The sequence below is a fragment of the Coenobita brevimanus genome, chromosome 25, assembly GCF_032717465.1.
Source record: "Coenobita brevimanus isolate Jiangsu-jjx chromosome 25, ASM3271746v2, whole genome shotgun sequence".
Taxonomy (NCBI): Eukaryota; Metazoa; Arthropoda; class Malacostraca; order Decapoda; family Coenobitidae; genus Coenobita; species Coenobita brevimanus.
The window spans coordinates 4,448,695-4,463,643 of record NC_136978.1 but is presented as its reverse complement, the minus strand read 5'-3'; the positions used below and the strand labels follow the sequence as shown (position 1 = coordinate 4,463,643).

Genomic DNA, 14,949 nt, shown 5'->3' with positions numbered 1-14,949 from the left:
CACACACACACACACACACACACACACACACACACACACACACACACACACACACACACACACACACACACACACACACCCACACACACACACACACACACACACACACACACACACACACACACACACACACACACACACACACACACACACACACACACACACACACACACACACACACACACACACACACACACACACACACACACACACACACACACACACACACACACACACACACACACACACACACACACACACACACACACACACACACACACACACACACACACACACACACACACACACACACACACACACACACACACACACACACACACACACACACACACACACACACACACACACACACACACACACACACACACACACACACACACACACACACACACACACACACACACACACACACACACACACACACACACACACACACACACACACACACACACACACACACACACACACACACACACACACACACACACACACACACACACACACACTTTTTTTTTTTTTTTTTTTTTTTTTTTTTTTTATGGTGGTGTTGTTTTCTCGTCCTGCTCCTCCTCGTCCTCGTCTTCCTCCTTTACCCCTTCCCTTCCCATGTCCGACCTTCACTGCTCCAATTGTCTTCCTGCTCTGACCTAACCTCAACAGCTTTGTCCTTTCCTTTGTCCGTAACTCTCCCCTTGCCTAGCCTACCCCTTCCCTCGTCCTAACCCTTCCCTTTTTTTTCTCCCTTCCACCCCCTCCCTCCAATAACCCTTCCTTTTCTCCTTCTCTTTTCCCCCCTCCGTTCCACACACTTTTCCATTGTCTTAACTTTCCTTTGTTTTCCATATTGTCTCCTTCCTCCCTTATACTTAATTTCGTATTGGTTCACTCATCATCCTTCCATCTCCTTCAGGTTTCCATTTCCTTATCACTGCCTCCGTCTCTCCCACTATCTTTCTTGTCTCCGCATTTTGTCTCTTTCTCAGTCCCTTCCATTCACGTTATTCCTTTTCTCTTTTTTTCACACCTCCTCATTTTCTCTTCCTCTCTGCTTTCATAGTCCTTACTTTGCCATTCTCTCTTTCCCTTCCCTTCTTAACTCCATGTCCTTGCACGCCCTTACTCCATTCCTCTCCCCATTGTGTCGTCTTCCCACTTCCTTGTCAGCTTACCTCCCCAGTCCCTCTCCTTCCCCCCCATCCTCATCCTCATACCCCTTCCCTCTTCCTCTTGTTACTTTTCCTGTCTACCTCTTCCCTTCCTTCTCCCCATTCCTTCCCGCACACCTCTTGCTCTATTACTTACCTCCCCAGTCTCCCTCCTTCCCTCCCTTCCTCCCACACCCTCCCTCCTTCCCTCCCTTTCTCCCATTCCCTCCCTCCTTTCCTCCCTACCTCCCATACCCTCCCACACGCCTCACAAACAAAACTCATGTCAGTTTTCACATGTTAATTTACAAGAGCAAACCGGCTCGTCAATCTATCAGGCGCTTAACTTGATTCCTGGTATTGACACGCATATGGAAGGGTTCATGTGTATATATTTTTTTCTCTCTCACCTATTCAATTATCAGGACGTGGGTTGGGTGTTTAGAGAGCGTGGTTTTATTGTATCACGGGCTTTAAGTGGTATTGGTAAAAAGCCCCGAGCTAGGTGTTGCAGTGCGTTTGTATTGGCATGGTTTTGTGGTGCCCTGGTGAATGGTAGTTTCGTGTGTGTGTGTGTGTGTGTGTGTGGAGAGAGAGAGAGAGAGAGAGAGAGAGTGGAAACAAAAGCTAGAGTTATGAAGAAAAATCGGTGGAGAGAATGAAAAAAGAAAAATCGAGAGAGGGAGCGAGGGAAAGAGAGCTGTGGGGAGGGGGATTAGGTATGTGAGAGAGAGAGAGAGACAGACAGACAGAGAGAGAGAGAGACTAGAGGGAGGCTAGGGAGAGATGAAAGGAAGGGAGGAAGCACGAAGAGAGAGAGAGAGAGAGAGAGAGAGAGAGAATAGAGGGAGGCTAGGGAGAGATGAAAGGAAGGGAGGAAGCACGAAGAGAGAGAGAGAGAGAGAGAGAGAGAGAGAGAGAGAGAGAGAGAGAGAGAGAGAGAGAGAGAGAAGGGGGAGGGAAGGGTAATTAGGGAAGGAAAGGGGAGGGAGAGAGTTGAGGGGAGGAAAAATGATGATGTTGGTGATGGTGGTAGTAGTGGTAGGGAGGAGAGTGGTGGTGGTGCTGGTAGGAGTTGCTGGCTGTCGTAATAATGTTGGTTGAAGAGTGATGGTGGTAGGTGAGGATGTTGGTAGTTGAAGTGACGGTGTTGGTAGTAGATGCGGTTTTGTTGGTAGTATAGGTGGGACTGTTGGTAGCAAGAGGTATTAACATTGATATTTATGTTTGTTACAAATGTAGTGTCGCAGTATTGGTGGAAGTAGTAGGGATGATGAGGATGGAATGGAGGAACTTGTAAAGAATGGTTGTGACGCAAAACGAGTGTCAGCTTTGGAGGGGAGAATTAAAGTAGTTTGACCTGCTGTTGCCTGTTATTATTTATGGACAAGGCATTGGTGTATATGAGGAACGATGGAGTGTCAGGAGAGATGGGGTTGTGGCTGTGTGGGGACTTTTATATGTAATGATTATCGGGGCCGTCGTTAGAGGGTGCACCGTCTGGTATGGAGGTACTAAGAGGTGGCGTTATCTGTAGTCCCAGAAATAACGGAGACTGATATAAATGGCTGTATATAAAACTTAGTGTTGCGTACCCAAAGAAATGCAAAAAAATCAATAGCCACTGATGATGATGATGAAAGTATTGTTAGCGGTAATTGTACGTATGTTCAGTAAAAATAAAAAATAAAAAAATAAAACGTAGATGGTCCCAGTTTGCTTTTTAAAATAAGTAGTAGTCATGGCGGTATCAGTAATTATTATGAACTGGGTAACTGAAGCACTATTTATTGGGGGTAATACTGTTCATAACAAGAGTAATGCCAGCAGCTGTGACAATAGTAACAGCGGTGCACAGCGACGGTGGCGGCGGCAGCGGTAGTGTGGAGGGTGGGTTGGGGGTCGTCCGCGTCTCAATACACGGCTTCCGGCTCGCTGGCTCGTCAAATCGGATTACACACTCGTTTTCCGGCGAGGCCAAAGAACGCACGGATGAGACCTCGCCGGGGGGAGGGGGGGGGATAAAAAAAATTGTGAGTCTCGCGGTCAGCCGGGCGTGAGATGTTTGTTGACTTTATGGCGGCAATATTTGGACACGCTGCGGCTCATTTGACTGACGCGCTGGGTCGAAGGAGGGTGGTTCAGAATGCAGTTGGGGGTTTGGAGTGGTGGTCTAAGTTATCAGCAGCTATGAAATCCGCTTTTTGTACTGTGGCCCCCCAGAAAGGAAGATGGTGGACTGCAAGTAAAGGGCAACTGTACCAATTGTGCCTGCTTACAGTTCTTATCTAGATGTTGAGTACGGTGGATAGCAGGTGTAATATATATAGTACAGTACTGATGGGAAAGTAAGTACTCACCAGTGTGGATATAGGTGTGCTTCTTCATATCAGACTTTTGGTGGAATCGCTTGCCACAGTACTGGCAGGGGTAAGGTCGGGTGTCGGAGTGGATGAGGAGGTGGGTGGAGAGGGTGGAGGAACGCTTGAAGCACTTCCCACACTGCTTGCACTCGAACACCTTCTCGGCGTTGTGCACCGCTCTGCCGGAAGCACACATAGACCTATATGAGTAGATGGGTAGATGAATTGACTGGTAGATAAACAGGTGTATAGATGATAGATAGGTAAGGAATAAACACAAATAGGTAGAAAGGTAAATGAAAAGATAGGTAGGTGAATAGACAGGTAGATAAATCAATACAGATAGAAAGATAGATGAAAAGATAGATAGCTAAATCACAGTTACGATTGCCAGAAGTTAACTTACATTATAAACTTTAAGACACTTATAACTGTCTCCCTTCGTAACTAAGTCAAGCCAAAAAAGAGGTATAATGCGGTATTTTAGTGGGAACAATTGTAAACAACTTGGTGATGAGAATTGTATATATGAAAATACGGAAAGTAATAGAGTGATCTCTTGATTGAAAGTAACACACTTTCGTCATAGAATGCAAGTGAGAGAAACAGAAAGTGTGTATGAGAGTGTGGTAATAAGTAAGATGATGATAGGAATGTGGTGTTTCTCGGGCTTATTGATAATCTGCCCTTCAGAATCCATATAGCATGGCTTGAATGTGTGAATATATAGTGGAGCTGGTTGCTGACAAGTGCAAGCCAACTGGTACCTGTAGTGCATACCTATATGAAGGGAAGTAGGGTGGGATCAGAAAGTGAGTGAACAAGAGCGTAAAGAGTAGGCGACAGTGGGATGAAATGACTGGCTGGTGCTGTATGAGAATAATGTAGTGTAATAAAAATGGCACAGTAGTCAGAATATCCTTATAATGGAATAACTAGTTTCGATATAGGAGACTTCAGTAATAACTATGTACTGTACTGTAACAAGGAGAGGATGAAATCTAAAGGGAGGTAGTGTATTGGTGAATGGATCTTGAATTTGGCGCTCTGTTATCTTGCTTTTGCATTTTCTTGGAGGGAACAGTTTGAGGGTGCCTGACCTTTGGTTCCTTCTTCCTTGCATTAAAAAAAAAAATGGCAGTGTTTTGAGCTGAAGTGTAACATTTACGAAGGGGAACGTTATGTGGAAAAAGGAGTGATATAGCAGAGTGAATGGTATTTTGCGGATCCTCCTACCTGTGCTGCGTGAGGCTGATCTCGTGTCCGAAGGTCTTGTTGCAGTACTCGCATGCAAAGGGCCGCTTGCCGTTGTGGGAGCGCCGGGAATGTACCTCCAGGCCGTGTGGGGTGCTAAACATCTTCTCACACTTGATGCACGAGTACACGTCACCCAGGGGCAGGGGCTTCACCAGCGACCCGTCCAGGGGTAGGGAAGCGTGGCCGGGGAGGGACCAGGGGAAGAGCCCGTCAGAACCAGCCACGCTCCAGGGGAAGGAGTAGCTGAGGGAGGTTGGGTAGGTTCCTGTCAGGCTGGTGCGGGGTGGCTCCAACGCTGAAGATGATGATGGCTCCCCGTCCTTCTTGAATAGAACTAGAGATGGCGGCGGGTAGAGACCAAGGGGTAGATTATGCGGTCGCGGTAGATCCAGCATAGAGTCCCTGGTTGGTAGCGGTAGTGATGGCATGAACGGCCGGTTGATAAAGTTGGGGGTCTCGCGAGGGGAGAGAGGGGACGCCACTCCTCCCTCACTCACTTTACATGCCGCCAGGGGGTCGCGTAAGGCTGCGCTGGTCTCGTCCTGTTTGGTGAGGTTGAGCGCTGCCGTGAAATCCGAGGGTGTGTGGCGCGGCGCCCCCCCGTGTAGGTTGGACGACACCGTGGGGCTGGGCACTCTAGGGGGGATGGGGGACAGGGGCCGAGGCGGGGGCGACGTGTCCCCACCTTCCTCCCCCTTGTTCTGGTCCCCCGTAACCTCCTGCGGGGACTCCTCCACGCTGTCCACCACCTCGATGTGCTCATCGTCCTCGTCCTCGTCCTCCTGCTTGGCCTGGTGCTCGGTCTCGTGGTCGGTTGTGTTCCATGGCGACAGACTGCGACCCACCAAGGATGAGATGGTGAATGACGATCTCTCTAGCGAGGCCCGTGACGTATCGGGTCGTGTCGTCCTGGGGCCCTCCAACTCTGTAATAATGGCAGTCATGAGCTAAGGTATTGGAAATCTAATAAGTTCAGATGTCCTAATTATAGCAGTGGCAGTAATAAACTTTGGTGTCCAAACTAATAATGGCATTAATGATTTGTGATGTCCTGAGTTTAACAGTGGCAATATGGCGTCTGAACTCAAATAGTTCCAGTAGTAAGTTGTGGTGTCCTAACTTTGTGTCGGTAATAAACAGTGGTGTCCTAAAGTATATACTATTGTCAGTAATAAACAATGGTGCTCTGAGTATGTACCACTGACTGTAATGAGGTCTGGTGTCCTAAGTACCCCTGGTGTACACTGCACTGTAATTACCGGCACAGTAACAAAACACTTGAATGTAACCCCCGCCAGGCCACAACACAGACGGGCCACTTGACGCTTGACATCTTGTACTCTTTTTTTTTATGTATTTATTTTTTCCTGTCTTTCATTTGTTTTTATTGCTAAGCGTAATTTTTATTTGTTCTGACTCTGTATACTGTTGGAATTAATTCATGATTGCTTCTAATATTATATCCTTTTGTTTTTAGTAAGTCGTAACAGTAAAGAAAATACCGGTAGTAATCTAGGAGGAAATTAAAAAAACAGCCTTCCCTCTTCTAGTCTTCTCCATTTTGTTCTGCCTGGCTCTTCGTCTGTAACACTAAATAACAGCTTGACCTCTGGGGGTGGAGGTGAAAGTTGGATAGAGAGAGAGAGAGAGAGAGAGAGAGAGAGATCACTAGATGGAATTCAGACATAATTAAATAATGATTTGAACACAGAAACAGGTGGACCAAACAAAACTAACATTTACCTTTTATCCAGACTAGACTTTCTTTTTACCTCTGTTCAGGCTTGTGTAGTGTGTTATTCATCGGGTGAGTTTTAGGGTTTGGATGATGTGTGAAAGATAGGGATATTTCTCTGGGCATGATATTCTGATCATTCTTCTGTTTTTGTGCTTTGTCTTTGTTTTGGCTCCTGCATCTCATCTCTTATGTGGGCATTTGAGTTGAGATATGATGATGATGATGATGATAGCAATACAAAGTGTCATAATTAACGAGACGGAAACTATGCTAGCCTTGTGACCCAAGTACAAGGTGTAGGAAAAAAGTCGGTCATGATTACTACCCAGCTACACCTGTCCAAATAATAACCACTGCTGCAACAACCAGTAATTTTGTGTATACTGTCACAACACGTCCAGGTGAGCCAGGGTCCACAACGACAAGGATAACACTAACCCTAATGTAGGTTAATATGTAATGGGGAAAATATATGCTTTGGGTACTTAGCGTTCATTGTGTGTGTGAATCAAAAATTATTTCTAAGTTGGGTAAGCTTGGTAAGGTAAAGTTTTTGGAGTTAGAATGGCGTGACTTATTTATTTATTGTACTTATAAATTTCTTGTTACTTGGATCAGCACATTTTATCTTCCATCAGACTGTCATAGTAAATTATTTCTACGTTAGGTCTGATTGGTCACGTAAGGTTTTGTGGGCTAAATTAACGTGACATTTCTTTCTTTCTTTGTCTGCCTGTCTGTCTGTCTGCCATTCATTCATTAATTCTTTCTGTCGGTCCGTCCGTCCATCTGTCTGTCTTTCTCTCTTATTTTTTTTTTTTAATTGTATATTGTCGTTACTTGGATCAGGACTTTTCATTCATGCCAACTACAGTTGATAATAATGCCTTACGAACTCTGGCGTTGAAGGGGTTACTGTGTGTTATTACCTCCACCAAGGAGGTTATGTTTTTGCCGGCGTTGGTTTGTTTGTTTGTCTGTTAGCAAGATCACTAAAAGTCCTGACGGTTTTGCTGAAATGTTTTGGACTAAGGTTTGGCCCAAAGAACAATCCATTAGATTTTGATGGTGATTCGGATCATCAACCGGATCCAGGAATTTTTTTGTTTGTCTGTCCTCACGATATCTCCAAAAGATCTCAATGTACTTCAATGAAATTTTGTGGATGGGTGGGCCATGGGCAAAGAAAAAATTGGTTGAATTTTGGGGTGGATCCGGATCCGTATCCTGTAGTGGCATTGGCGGAGGTATGCGCTCTCTCAGTGCTTGCTAGTTGCCACTGCTTCTGCATTGTTAGTAGAGTACAGCATATTTCTTCCAATCTGCAGACAATTTTACAAAAGATTTTACTGACGGTAAGAAAAAAAAAAACGCTGACAAGGGGTTATTTCATGTTATTTCTCCCGTACTGTGTTGTCCATTACCGTACATAACAACCATTACCCTTGTCGTCGGTAAGTGATGCCACACATGTTATATCTGCCATGCGATTTCATGTGTATGTTGAGAAGAGGTTATTTGTAATATTACCACATATTTATATTATTACCACTTTAGTTTGTTGCATCTTTTAATGTATAGCAGTTCTTGTGTGCACCTTTTTCACAGTTACATAGACCAACTCATTGTATTTATATGTTGTTTTTTACCATCCCTAGACGATTGTACAGGATTCATATCAGTGGGGGGTTAATTTGTGTTGCTGTAGCCGTAGTTGGCGTACTTAACAACTATTATTATTTTGTGACATGGACTCATAATTACATACCTTCTCCTACAGGTACAGGAAGGTGGAGGGACATCATTAGGACAAGTCAACAGGTAAGTGTTATGGCATCTCTTTACTTAGAACTTATGGGTATAGTCATTTTCCTTGTTTTTTTTCTCTTAAGCCATGGATGTAGAGGATTTCGGTGTTTTTTTTGTCTCTTTTTCTTAAGTTATGCCAAGAATCCGAATTAATGGCGTCTCATTACTCATAAATTATGGGTATAGTAATTTTTGTGGTCATTGTCTGTATTTTTCTTTGTTCTTAAGTTTTGGATATAAAAAAATTCGTTGTCTTTCTGTCTCGTAATTTTTCTTCACCCGTAAGTTATGAATATGGAAAATTTTGTTGCGTTTCTTTTTCTTCTTTAGTTTATGCAAAGAAGCCGTTTTTATGACCTAGGATTACCTTATATTCCAAACCTTACTGAAGCAGACTCCAAGCCAGTAGACGAGAAAGATGGAATCGTACCAGTATTGATAATTATTGAGTCCTGTTGGGGAAAAAGAGGACTTAAAATAATGATATCCGAATTTCAAGTACTTCACTACGGGGACGTCCTCTCATTCTTACTACCACCAGACGGTTTTATTCATCTTAGAGGAGAGGTTCTGAACTGGAGGGGGTTACATGCTGCATACGTTAACCTCCTCAGTAGTAGGGCCCCCTCCTGAAGTCAGTAAATTCGTCTGGAATTCGTAAGTAAATAAGAACAAAGGCCCTCACGGTTCATAAGGGGTTAGCCCCCTGCTCCAGTCAAGGAGGGGAAACTGATTGAGTATTATTTTTTGAAGCACACTAAGTAGCTTGTTGTTAAAGTGCACGACCATTACTATATTGTTTTGAGGGGATAAGATTGTTACTAGTGTGTGTGTGTGTGTGTGTGTGTGTGTGTGTGTGTGTGTGTGAAAGAGAGAGAGAGAGAGAGAGAGAGAGAGAGAGAGAGATTACAAAAAAAGGATGCTTTATGGTAATTAACTACTTCATTTCTAGACGTGTTTTGTTAGGTAATCTTTGAACAGAAAAAATATAAGCTACAATTTTTTCTCCGTGTGGGTGAAGTGACTCGTAACTGATGCATTTTATATTCTTAGTTTTCTCCCCAAGTTAGGGTGGATAAGACAATAATTAAAGCCTGAAATAATGATCAGTTATAATTGGAATTCACAGAATGCCCCTGCCTTTAAATTAATATGTAAGTGTTGTTTAAGTCATTTCATTTCATTTTTATTACATCGTTACAAAGCATTTCTGTGAACACGAGTCGTCTAACCTGTATGTTAATCCAGGGACGTATTAACATTTTTTTCATCGTGTTCTTTTAGAGTGAATGTTTCTTATGTGCTCAACCTGAATAGTTTATAATGATCTTCGTTTTGTAGGATGGCATTGACGGTAGCGATGGCATGGTTGATAGGGGTGTATACGTGGTGGGGAGGGTAGTGATATCGTGACAGGGCTGTATTGTAGTTCGCTTTTGGGATTTCGTAACTTCTTTTCCTTAGCCATTTAGCCATTTACTGTCCTTGGTGGTGTTGGTGGTGTTGGTAGGGAGGACTAAAGGGTCAGGGTGGGATCGTAGTGGTAAAGGTGGGTCGTGTTCTCGTTGCCTTGGGAGAGTGTGGGAAGGGTCACGGTATGAGGAGGTCGGTGTGTCAGGTTGAGGGGAGTGTGTGAGGAGGGTAGGGCAGGGATGTGAGAGGGGTCAGGGTGTGGGGATAAGGTGTGTCAGGGAGAGGGGAGTGTGTGAGGAGGGTAGGGCAGGGATGTGAGAGGGGTCAGGGTGTGGGGATAAGTTGTGGCAGGACGAGGGGAGTGTGTGAGGAGGGTAGGGCAGGGATGTGAGAGGGGTCAGGGTGTGGGGATAAGGTGTGGCAGGTCGAAGGGAGTGTGTGAGGAGGGTCAGGGTGTGGGGATAAGGTGTGTCATGGAGAGGGGAGTGTGTGAGGAGGGTAGGGCAGGGTGTGAGGGGTCAGTGTGTGAGGACAAACACGGGATCATCCACTAATGAGAGGGTAGGACAGGGCGGGGCGACAGGGTCAGGTTACTCTGTGATTGATGCTGCCACACCCCCTACCACACGCCGGCAGGGTGGGGGTGGGGGAGTGGGGCGTGAAGAGGATAGGGATGGGGAGGGAGATGGAATTAGATAGAATAGGGAAATGGAAGAGTTTTGAGATGGGGATAAGAAAAACGTTGTGGTGTTGTGGAAAAAGAAAATTTTTGTGGTGACTGTAAAGCCAAGGGGATGAGAAGGGGATGAGTTCAGGGGATAGGGGAAGGGGAGACTAGAGGAAGGGAAGGATGGAGAGGGGGAAGGTGTAGCGTTGGGTACGGTGAAGGGAACTTGTTGGGATAAATGCACTGGATGATAAGAGAAAGGTCGTGGAGCTGTGTCATGAAGGAAATCGATGTGGTGATTGAGGTGGTTATAATAAACATGAAGTGGGAACCTGTTGGCTATAAAAGAGAGGGGATGCGCGAGATTAGACGAGAGGAAAATATGGTCATGATATGAAAGTGAGAAAAGATACATTTAATTAAAAGAAGCAAACAGTGATTGTTATATTACACACAGGAATGGAATTACAGGACTGATTGATATGTATTAACTTCAGATTTCGTGACTACAAGGGATCCGTTATGGAGCGAATAAAATCTTTGAGAATAGCGAGACTGAAATGAAATAACCAGCATCGTGGTGGAAAAAATGAAGTACGAGTAGGATGTTAAAGTAGAAGGTAATAAACATTGAAGCACTGAACGAAGACTATGATGCGTATTGGCAGTGACAACACGAATCCTAAAAGAGTTGTCAGGAAGGGGTTGGAATGGATGGGATGGGGGTAATAGAGTGGACCCTTCCCCTGCCCTTGCCTCCCCTCCCATAGCTCATAACCCTTTAGCAGTGAGGGAGTTGCTAAAATGTGCCCCTGAGGACTTACTGTAGTAGCTGTGAATTATTAGGGGAGATGTGAAGTATTAGGGTATCAGTAAATTGCGAATATTAGGGGCCTCCTGCCTACCCCTTATTCTACTTGCCTCTGACCCCCTCCTCTCTCTCTCTCTCTCTCTCTCTGATACCTTCACTACTAGGACGTCTTTTTATAGTCTGTGTTACTACTAGGCGACTTTTATTCAGTTTAGGGTAAATCTGTTCAAATGTAGGCTTTAGAGTTCCATAATAATGCCTTCTCGACGATATCGTCTTAAATATGAGTATATCATTCTCGCTGCCTCATTGTTTTCTTCACCTCTTGGGAAACTGCTGGTTGCTAATTATGGTGGTGTTTTTCCATTGTCTTTTTATTTTATTCTCATGGAAATCAGTCCTTTTCTGCTTTCTGTTTTTCCTCTCATCATATCTTACCATTCGGTCCCCATACTTAGCCATATATCTGCCTTTCTTTTCCGATTCCCTTCCTTCTTTTTCTTTTACCTCAGCTTCCATCCTTACTATTCAGTGTACAGTATAATTGCATTCCTCCCTCCCTCCCTCCTCCCTACCCAAGGCTGGTTCCCGCAGTCATCACTCCCTTCCGCCCTGCTCTCTCTTTCCATTCCTGTTGTCTGCCTTTCATTTGCTATATTTCTCCTTTCGTTACTCAGCCGCTTCTCATTCTTATCTGTTACTTCCAGTCCTTTCCTTTCGTTTCCCATTCTCCTCCTTTCCTTCTCTCTTTCCCTTTCTTTCCATTCTTTTTCTTTTCCTTCCCATGGCATTGTTTTCTTCTTAATTTCCTTCCCCATTTTAGTTTCGCATTCTTTCCTTCCCTTCATATCCTTTTTCATTTCTTTCCCGCGCATTTTCCTTTCCCTTCCCCTTCCTCTTCTTTCCCCGTCTCCCTCCTTTTTTTTTCCCTTTCCTACTTCTAATCTTTTCATCTATTCCTTCTTGCCCTTGCAATCCCCATCTCGATTTCATTCCTCTCCTTTCCATTCCTTCCCTGTCTTTCCCTTCCTCTCCCTTCCCTTCTCTTCCCCTTCGCATTCTAATTATCTTCCCTCCCCTTCCCTTCTGTTCTCTTCCCCTTCCCTTTGCTTCCCTTCCCTTCCCCTCCCCTCCCCTCCCCTCCCCTCCCCTTCCCTTCCCTTCCCTTCCCTTCCCTTCCCTTCCCTTCTCATTCCTTTCCTCTCCCCTTTACCATCCCAACACTTGATTATCATCCCTTGTCATCCATTATCCTCCTTTCCTCTCTCCCTCTTCTCTGTTTCCCTCCCCTCCTCCTCACATTTCCTTAACTTCCCCATATTTTTGCCTTTAGTCGCAGGGAAACTAGGAGTGACTCAATTAGAAACAGGAATAAGGAGGGGAAGAGAATGGAAGGGGAGAGCTAGTCAAGAGAGAGAGAGAGAGAGAGAGAGAGAGAGAGAGAGAGAGAGAGAGAGAACTGAGAAAAGGGGAGGAAAGGAAGGGGTTGAGTGTGAGTGAAGGAGGGAGGGATGATGGAAGAGAGAGGAGAGGAAGAAGGGGTTGAGAGGGAGGGACGATGTGTGAGAGAAGGAAGGATGATGGAAGAGAGAGGAGGAGGGGACGACGGAAGAGGGTAGGGGAAGTAAAAGGGGTATGGGAGGGAGGGAGGGATGGAAGAGTGTAAGCAAGAACATCGAGAGAAGGAGAGGGAAGAAGGGAGGGATTGAGAGATAGGGAGGGAGAGATGGAGGAACAGAGGGAGGGATGGAGGGAAGTAGGGAGGGAGAGATGGAGGAACAGAGGGAGGGATGGAGGGAAGGGATTTAATATCGGTGTAGCGACCATTACTTGCTCTCGTAACGATGACATGCCGATTACTGCCCCGTCCCGACCCCCCCTCTGGCTATGACCTCGGCTTCCCTACCTTAACCACTCTTATCATGTTATCTCTCTCTCTCTCTCTCTCTCTCTCTCTCTCTCTCTCTCTCATTTTCATCATATCTCATACACATTGCTTTCGTACCTACTGTATACTCATATTTCACTTCCGTTATTTTGTCATTCACTTCCTCTCTTCTATCTTTTCTTTTCTTTATCTTCCTTCTTCTCCCAGACACTTTCTCATCTCTTCCTTCCTTTCCTCTTCATTCTTATTTATTCTTTCCTTTCATTTCCTCACTCCTCTCTTCTCCTCACCCTTTTTTTTTTTTTTACATGTTTCCTATTTCTCGTATCCCTCCTCATCATTTCTTCCTTCCCGTCACCTCCTCTTCTTCTTTTTTTTTTTCCTTTCTCTCCACTTCTTCTTTCCTCTCCTCTCTTCATAACTTCTTTTTTCTCATACTTTGTCATTCCCTATTGATTCTCTTCTCTCCTCACCTCTTTTCTATCCTCTTCTCAATCATGTTCCTTCCTTTTGTAGTCTCCTCTCTTCCCATCCATCACGTACCATTTTCCTTTTCCTTTTCTCTCTCTCTCTCTCTCTCTCTCTCTCTCTCTCTCTCTCTCTCTCTCTCTCTCTCTCTTTTCTCCTATGTGCCTTCCTTTCTTCCTTGTCTCATCCCTCTCCTCACCTTCCCATAGTTTTCATCCTCTTCTCTCTTCTCCTTCACCTTCCATTGTATTTCTTCCTTACCTCCATTATCTCTCTCCCTCTTAATTCTTTATCCCCTACGTTTCTGTTTTCTCCTCCTCTCGCTTCCCCATTTCCCCATTAATCTCCTCTCTCCACTTATTTCCCTTTCTCATTCTTCTTTCTCTCACCTCTCATCGCTTTTCTTCCTTCCTCTCTCCTTCTTCTCTGCCTTCTTTCTATTCCCATCCTTCCTTCCTCTCCCCACACCCTTCCCTTCATCCCTTCTCATCCCTCTTTCCTTCACCTCTTATCTCTCCTATTCCTTCCTTTCTCCCTCCGCTCCCCTTCCTCTCTGCCTACTTTCCATTCCCTTCCTTCGTCCTCCTCCCCTCTCTCCCTTCCCCTCTCATTCACTTAACGTCTTTTCTATCCCTCTCTTTTGGTTCACCCTCTTCCTCTTCATTCTCTGCTTTGCCTACTCTCTCTTCTTCCCTCTCTTCCTTGTTCGGTCTTTTGCTAACCTGATTTCGGATTAGAGAGAGAGAGAGAGACGATGAAAGAGAGCAAGGATATGTGTCCACCATCCTAACAGTAAGAAGAAGCATGCGATCATATACATTAATTCTGCGGCAAGGGCAAAATATCAAGTTATGTGGCCTGTAGGGGAAGAGGAGAAAGGAAGAGAGGTTGAGGAGTGACGAAGGTGTAGAGGAGAAAGGAAGAGGGGTAGAGGAGTGTGGAAGGAGGAGAGGAGAAGGGAAGAGGGGTAGAGGAGTGAGGAAGGAGAAGAGAAAGAGGGAAGAAGGAGCAGACGAAGAAGGAAGAGGAGAGGCAAGGGAAATGTGGGGAGAGTCGATAAGAAGGAAGGAGGAAAATGGGACTTCAGAAGGATGAATGTGAAGGAGTGAAGAAGGGAAGGGGAAATGAAAAAAAGGATGCAGGATGGGAGAGGAAGGAGTAAGACTGAAGTAGGGAAGGAAGAGTAGAGAAAGAGAAGGAGGGAAAAGGAAGAAAAATTATATTCTTAGATTGGTAACTGTTTCAGCAGTAAGGTAACACAGACAACAAAATGGCACCCAGTGAACAATAGCCAGTCGCACCAACCACATCAGTTCAGTTTAGTGCCGTATTCTCGTCGGTTAAGGAAGCACCGTAACACCTTTTTCTA

The 14,949-nt window shown here is 45.0% G+C and overlaps 1 protein-coding gene across 1 annotated transcript in view; it reads right to left on the bottom strand.

Annotated features, from left to right (window-relative positions):
• LOC145393751 (uncharacterized) overlaps positions 1-14,949 on the bottom strand; it is a 247,243-nt gene that overhangs the window by 80,195 nt on the left and 152,099 nt on the right. The window contains exons 5-6 of the mRNA XM_080267795.1: positions 4,766-5,703; positions 3,527-3,708 (exon numbers count right to left, since the gene is read on the bottom strand). Coding sequence (XP_080123921.1) covers positions 3,527-3,708; positions 4,766-5,703 — 1,120 coding nt within the window. The remainder of the gene's footprint in view (positions 1-3,526; positions 3,709-4,765; positions 5,704-14,949) is intronic.